This window comes from Chenopodium quinoa, unplaced genomic scaffold, assembly GCF_001683475.1.
Source record: "Chenopodium quinoa cultivar QQ74 unplaced genomic scaffold, ASM168347v1, whole genome shotgun sequence".
NCBI classification, from domain to species: domain Eukaryota; kingdom Viridiplantae; phylum Streptophyta; class Magnoliopsida; order Caryophyllales; family Amaranthaceae; genus Chenopodium; species Chenopodium quinoa.
Window position 1 is genome coordinate 8302110 of NW_018743574.1, and position 7945 is coordinate 8310054.

General features: G+C 32.9%; 1 protein-coding gene across 1 annotated transcript; it reads left to right on the top strand.

The window, feature by feature from the left end:
- Positions 1-785: 785 nt before the first annotated feature.
- LOC110682524 (lipid phosphate phosphatase epsilon 2, chloroplastic-like) lies at positions 786-7540 on the top strand. The gene is made up of 3 exons (XM_021858866.1): positions 786-6809; positions 6946-7019; positions 7144-7540. Exons 1-3 carry the CDS (start codon positions 6578-6580, stop codon positions 7369-7371), a joined length of 534 nt encoding a protein of 177 aa, XP_021714558.1. The 5' UTR covers positions 786-6577; the 3' UTR covers positions 7372-7540.
- Positions 7541-7945: the final 405 nt, after the last annotated feature.

Consider the following 7945-nt stretch of genomic DNA (forward strand, 5'->3'; position numbering starts at 1 on the left):
GGATGGTACCGTCATTCATGGTGATAGCGGAAGCGAGAAGTTGGATCAAAAGGCGATTGATACCATATAAGAGATATAAGAAATATGTTAATTGATTGATTTTCACAAGGCTTTTGGCAGCCATATATATAGTATACAAACTTAACAAATTAAGTTAAACTATAGCCTAATCTATGCCTAAAATTATGGCTCCATTATAGGAGAATTGATTCTATCTAAAACAGAATAAGGAAAAGATAAATTCAAAATATATATACAAGATTATCTCCTAATAGGGTCAACCGTTGAAAACCAAGTCAATGGCCTTTTTCCAGGAAAAGGTGTGTGATTGCAAAAAAATTTACAATTAAGGTGTGTATTTGCGAAAAAAATTTTATAAGGTGGTTTCTTGTAATAAAAGTGTTATAAAAGGTGGTTTAATGTAAAATTTCCTTTTAGATATTGATTGTTCTTCAATTAAAACATCTTTAAGCTTTTAATACATTATTTTTGTTGTTGCTGATTCTCCTATTTTGATAGACCAATCCTTTGACCCAGCAAATTCAATTCTTTCACTACTACTACATGTCTAGTTGTCTACATATATATATACTAACTTAACAGGCCATATTATTATCTTTAAGCCATATTATTGTTCAATTTCCATAAATCATTGTTCTTAGTCTTCCTAAAATTGCTACTTTCTTGCGATTTGCTTTTTAATAAACATAAACACATACTAGAACTACGTAGTTTCCATAAATAGAAGTTAAAGAAAGAAAAAATGGCTGAAAAGTTGATAAAAATCCCTGCTTTAAAGTCAGAGGTGTTGGAAATTCTCGAGTGAAACACAAAGAAAGGAGAGGGAAAATAAATGTGATAAAGTCTCACATTGATATCTATCTTTCAGTTATGTCTTCTCTTCTTTGGCTTGATCTCGTTTTGGAAAGTTGTGATCAAACACAATAATTATGGACTGTTGGGGTTGATTCCCCAATTGTTAGCTGTTTAATGGGTGGTTTAATGGCAAAATGTTAATGCTCTTTATGGCTGCCATTTCTCCTTAAATCAAGCTAGTTGTTGCCTTTTTCATGTTGCACGTTACCCTTCTTTTGGCTATATATATTTGTGCTTTCACAAGCTACGAAGATATACAAAAATCAGCTATCTTTTACCCTCTCTAAATTTATCCCTTCGGATTTTGGGCAAGTATTCTGGTTCCAGTCGGGTTTGTGAGTGCACATAAACTCCGACGCCGTGCTTATCTTGGAGGGCGACCGCTTCTAGTCTACTGCACCGGGAGGTAGCGCGGAGTCGTCTTTTAGGTCAGTGGTTCTCCACGACGCGGCAATTATCAATTTGGTCTACACAACGTTGAGATAAGTATTTATCGTTTTATATTTGCTTATTTACTAACAATCTAAAAGACGATTTATTGATTCCAATTGTATGATTGCTTATATGTCGAAATTGCAAATTCTTTATTCTAAGAATTATGAGCTTTCACATGTTAGTTAGGATGTGGTTTTATTTGGATCAATTTTGTGTTGTGTACTTGTGTACTAATTCTATGATGAATAATTTCATGGAATAGAATTTATTAAATTGATGGTTGTCCGTTACTGTGAGAAGGGCTATAATGTGAATAATGTATAATGGAAAGTTTGGTCTTGATTTCGCAGTTGACTAATCTGAAAGAATTTTTCCGTTATTCCTTATTTGTTGAATCATTTAAATTATCATATAAGGTTTTGGTTTTACTTGGACCATATTTTGCTCATTTGTTTGCGTATGTGACGAGATGAGTTGTATTGAAAAAAGAACCATCTTCTTGTTATTAGTTATGTGTTTATAGAGTATTTGTTCTATACTTCGATTTATAATTTTCTCTGATTTGGTTGATCTTCCTCCAATTTCTAATTAGTGGGTAATGCTAAAGCTTGTAGAGTATATTGCTTTATGTCCATGTTATATTATGAATGTTAATTTTATTTGCAATGAGTAATATAATGGCAAATATGTTGGTCATTGACTTATTATATATGTCCACTTGGTTGCTCATGAGCATGTGAGAGTATACTACGAAGTATATGATTATACCTTATGTTATTTAATTGGACCTTTATATTTTGTTATCAGTTCTCCACTTTTCTTAATGGAAATTTTGTTTGGTTTATTGCTGGGCTTCTTTACATGAGCAATACTAATAATTTTTTGTTTTTATTTGATATCATGCTTCTATGTCCAATGATTTTTTTAGTAGTCTTTAATTCTTTTATTGCGAAATGCGGCATGCGATTGGTGCAAATATTGTAATATGATTTTTGTATCGTTAGCCGAGTGTTCTAGCTCTCTTTATGGTTGTTTTGAGTATTTAATTTTTACTCGATTGTGAAAGTGTAACATTGCTTAATTTGATTTTTTTCATGATCTATATGTCTAGTACTAAATTTATTTTACTTATGACTTATGGCATGTATACTGTGACTAATTGAGGCTTAGTAGTGCTTTCATATTCTGTAAGTATTTGTAACATCTAATTAGATTATGTTTTTTGGGTTAATCTTTAATTGGTTTGTGATAATTGTGGTGTGATTACAGTTGATGTGTTAGAACCTTAATGGTCTGCATTATTAGTTTTTATTTGGGATACACAAAGTTAAATAGTTAATAATTATCATGTGATTCATGCATGGTACTTCTGATTCCCATGTCATTCTTGCTGACCAAACTATTGAGGAGGCCAAAGTTGTTGTACATTTTTGTTGGTCAGGAAGTCATTGATATTGGGATTTCAATTATATTGTTGTCCACGGAATTTCGAGAGCAGTCAATTGAAGTAGTTACGATGGCATCTTGAAGCTCATATTTATAATGAGGATGATTGGGTATCTCATAGAGGTCTTACCCATGTTACTAGATTCAGTTCGAGGGAGGTTCATTCTAAACCAAGTCTCATGTTATTATGTTTATCATTTGGTTTAATTCCTAGTAATCATCTTAACAACAAATATATGCTTTTGTGGTTGTTGACGAACTATGTTGAATGTTCAATTTGTCAAATAAATATTTGTTGAATGATTATTAGAAAGTAAGAGGTAATCTGTCTATTTTTATGAGTATGACAATGTATTGCATATATGTAGTTACCTATAATTTATTGGTTCTACATTTTGTGGATTGAATTTGGTCCTTGGAGATTAACTCTATTGATTTAAATATCTATTTAGTAGGATGCTTTGAGCAATGTTTTTTAACATATTTTTGAGGTGCATGTATGTACTCCGTGTACTACTTTTATCATGATTCATGTATGTGTTGAGCATGGAGTTGAGACGTATTATGTCAATTTTTTGAATCCATGATATGCAATACTCGTATTAAGAAGCTTTATTCATAACTCAATTGATTTCATTACTTTATTCTCGGTTTAACATGTAAGTGTAGAATTTATAATTCTTAAACTTGTTGAGCTTTGTGAAGGGAAATTATGTGATAATTTTTCTTTAAGGATGTTATATGACTTTCTCTTTGGAGAACTTTCGAGTAAAGTATTTTGGGAATTGACTACGATTTTCTAACATTTTATGATGGTTTATTGTTACCGCCTATGACTCATTAATGTGTTATAATTCTTTGAGAATAAAGCATGAGTAATTTGTAAATGCCCTGAATTTCATGTGTTGGCATGAGGATTAATATTATGAGGTGTTGTTGAATTATTATCTTTGATTAATTCAATGCTACAAAGATCTCTACTCTTGTCCACCTTATATGTTATTATACCCAGTGTTATGACATAGTTGTGAATTTTTCTCAACCATATATTTGTGTATGCTCTATTTTGGTATTTGAACCTTGTCCTTCCATGTGGGGGTTCATGTTTTATAAACTTATGCGTTTTCTTTATAAGAAATCTATATTAATAAAGACCCCATGTGATTTTTGAAAGGAGGTTTTTATATCCAAATATTTCATTCATTGAGAATGTGGGTGCATTGGTAAGGGTTTTGAATCAGACTTTGTTGTCCAATGTGGGGGAAGTAATAAAGAATCAGTGTTGGACTCAAAGTCTTGCTTAATTTTTGCTTGATAAATTGCATATCCTAATTGATTCTTTATTGAATAAATTGTCTTTGAGCATATATGTGTATTATTACTATGTTTCAAGTGGTTGGATATCCAAGCTGGATTACTTGAAACTAGTAGGAATGAGAGGCATTAATGTTAGAATTTTCAATTGTTTAATGCAAAGCCTAAAAGTGGTTAATTGAGCTAAAGATGGTTTATGATTGAGTTTTCCTTACAAGTTTGTTTTGGTATCTCTATGTCTTTAGAGTATTAACTTTAAATCAGTGGAATATCATGAGTGATTATTTTCATGGAAGAAGTCCTTGATTATGAGTTAGGTTATGTCTAACTATGTGTAGAATTCTACAATCTTTTCCTTAGGATTGTAATGCTTGATATTTCTTCTATGGATTTTGTTGTTAATACATTTGAGTTTTGCTGGAATTTTTTTTTGTAAGGTTAAACTTGTGATTTGGATGAGTCATTGCTCAGATAATTTTTTTTTTTTTTTGAATTTATTAATTATATAGGAGCAATTTGTGTCCATAGATAATTTTGAGAAGGTTCCATAGGTACTTGAAAAGTACAAAAGATAAGAGTTTGCACTATTGCAAGAAGTTTCCATGAGGTTTTGAAGTTCGACAATGATTTCAAACTCAAGTGGTTCCATAGCTATTTTTTGGAATTGTGCAAAGCAACCTTGTTTTGCTATGTTTGTTTTGGAAAAATCTAATTTATTTCTCTTAAATTGACAGGTTATGAGGCAAGATAGTCAAGATTATATGGCTCTTATGAGCAAATGTGCTTGCAAATATCCTAGTAGGGGAATTTGTTGTGATTTGCAAGTTGTGGTTACTTTTGATTGAAACATGCCTATAATGGTTGATGTCAAAAATGATTTGTCGAATGGGGTGATATCACTAGACTACATAAAAGTCTAAAAGGAATGTTAAGGATCCGTTAACTAATAAAGGCCTGTGTATAAAACTAGTTTTGGAAACATCGGAAGAGATGGGGCTAAAGCCCGTTGTATGAATTGTGAAGTAATGAACTCCTACTCACCATGAGTTCAAAGAGGAACATTATTTAATAATTCGGAAGCACAGTTTTATTTTATTTGTCCATATCTAGATGTTTGTTTGTGCTTAGCTACAAATGATAAGGAGGTTGAGCATACGACTCTTAATGAACCCATATCCATATTTTTGGAGGTGTGTTGTAGCTCACACTTGATGGAGTTCACTTACTTAGGTGTGGAAGTGTGGCCGCTTCCTATGAGTATTTCGTGGGCTTATACTCTAGATCACCTATGAGCATCCAGGCTGGACGTATGGTCAGTATAATGCGTCACCTTTATTCGCGGAATTTCAGAATATTATACATGTTCTATTGTGTGGCTCAAAATGACGGGTCCCTAACTCCCTATTAAGTTCAAGACGAAGGTTACTTGGTAGGTCAGGGATCATAGCTTGATGTCCACTATGTGTTAATTCAAGTCGCGAGACATTGGCACTTATGCAATTGTTTTGTTTTGCCCAAAAACCAATTTTCTCTCTTTCTTTCTTTTCACCTCTTCGAACTTGTGGGGGATTGTTGGAAATTCTTGAGTGAAACACAAAGAAAGGAGAGGGAAAATAAATGTGATAAAGTCTCACATTGATATCTATCTTTCAGTTATGTCTTCTCTTCTTTGGCTTGATCTTGTTTTGGAAAGTTGTGATCAAACACAATAATTATGGACTGTTGGGGTTGATTCCCCAATTGTTAGCTGTTTAATGGGTGGTTTAATGGCAAAATGTTAATGCTCTTTATGGCTGCCATTTCTCCTTAAATCAAGCTAGTTGTTGCCTTTTTCATGTTGCACGTTACCCTTCTTTTGGCTATATATATTTGTGCTTTCACAAGCTATGAAGATATACAAAAATCAGCTATCTTTTACCCTCTCTAAATTTATCCCTTCGGATTTTGGGCAAGTATTTTGGTTCCGGTCGGGTTTGTGAGTGCACATAAACTCCGGCGCCGTGCTTATCCTGGAGGACGACCGCTTCTAGTCTACTGCACCGGGAGGTAGCGCGGAATCGTCTTTTAGGTTAGTGGTTCTCCACAACGCGACAATTATCAATTTGGTCTACACAACGTTGAGATAAGTATTTATCGTTTTATATTTGCTTATTTACTAACAAGAGGATGTTGAAAAAAACATCAGTGTTCTTGAGCATGAGGAGTCACTTGATGGGTCTTCCAAATTTCGCTCTTTTCTTCTTTCTCCTGAATTTGAATCCACTCTCAACCGTTTGGTCAGCATTTTTATTTTCTTAAAAAGAAATTGTCAAAACTCAAAAGTGCTAACTTTACCATAATTAAATGACGGCAGATGTATATATTACTCTATGTTCGTTGTTATTATGAATTTGTTTTGATTGAGAAAAAAGGCAATATTAATGCATAGAAAAATGTTTATATGGATGTAATATCATTGGATTTGTGATTAGTACAAGTAACTTACTTACTCGATTGTTGCAATGATATGCAGAGCAAATGGGTGATATTAGTTATATTTGCTGCTGTATTCCTTTGGAGACATGATGGTGAAGTTGTGTGGGCTACCATAGGTTCTGTCCTGAACTCATTGCTGTGTTTTGCTTTGAAAAGGATATTGAATCAAGAGCGACCGACTAGAAACATGAGATCGGACCCTGGCATGCCGTCTTCCCATGGGCAATATATCTCTTTTACTGTCATGTATTTCATTTTATCAAGTAATTTACTTCAACCTTATTTATGTCTTGAGTTGATTACATACTTTGTTGTTTGATATCTATCAGTATGTCGCTGCTTTGTTTTATTGTTCTTTCTATTATTATGACTTATAATCTGTGTTGTATATGCATGCAGTGTTTCATTGGCTTGGTGTGAACGAAATCACCGTGGTTTTTGCTGCTGTTACTTTCGTGTTTGGTTCATATCTTGTAAGAACCATAACACCTACTTGAATTGACCCTATTGTTTTGAACTCAAAGTTGTGCATTTTGGCTGTTATAATATTTTTTACGAACAAATTATCCAAGTTTCTCTTTGGGATCAATTGTGCAGTCGTGGCTACGAGTCTCACAAAAATTCCACACGATGAACCAGGTGATAGTTGGTGTTGTCTTGGGCTCCTGTTTTTCAGTAGCGTGGTTATGGCTCTGGAATTCTTCTGTTTCTGAAGCATTCAAATCCAATGTGTGGGTTCAAGTTTGTATCTTGGTGGCATTTGCAATCTATTGCCTGACGTTCCAACTATACCTTATACTTAAGTGGTTTAAAAAAGATCGATGATATACTACTATATACCAAGTTTATATGAACAACTAACAAATAATTGATTGACATTCATGTAAATTATACAGTATGAGGTTTTCTTTTAGCAAGTATGAAAAGTGAGAATTCAACCCATTCTCACTCTTCTTTTGTTGTATACAATAAAATTAAGGAGTTATCATTATGTTATATGCTGACTTAATCTCAATGTATGCATAAAAAAAAAATTATGTGTGTCAGAGTGTATGACTTTTAAATGTTGTATTATGTACAATTGTACTCCATAATAAAGGAATGAAGTGTTGGGACTTTTTTCATTTTTAATTATGGATTTCCAAAATACAAAGGAAACAAGATAGAAGGGAGATATAAATGTTGGTTTCCACTTTCCAATGGTCAAATGACAAAACTTTTGAAACTAACTAGAGGCACCACTTCATGAATGACCATGAATATCAGTTAGAAAAATATGGGCTTACTTTGTATGATCTATCCTAAATGACTAGTGTAAGCTTTGAAATTGTGGTGCAACTAAGTTGTTAAACTGCTAATCATGTATCGTGGATAATTAGACTTCATCATGATAATCTTA

Excerpts from the sequence above, each read along its gene's own strand:
- LOC110682524 (XM_021858866.1), top strand. The coding sequence starts at position 6,578 with ATGCAGAGCAAATGGGTGATATTAGTTATATTTGCTGCTGTATTCCTT. Across the intron at positions 6,810-6,945 it reads CATGTATTTCATTTTATCAA|TGTTTCATTGGCTTGGTGTG; the intron begins GTAATTTACTTC and ends ATATGCATGCAG. Across the intron at positions 7,020-7,143 it reads TCGTGTTTGGTTCATATCTT|TCGTGGCTACGAGTCTCACA; the intron begins GTAAGAACCATA and ends TCAATTGTGCAG.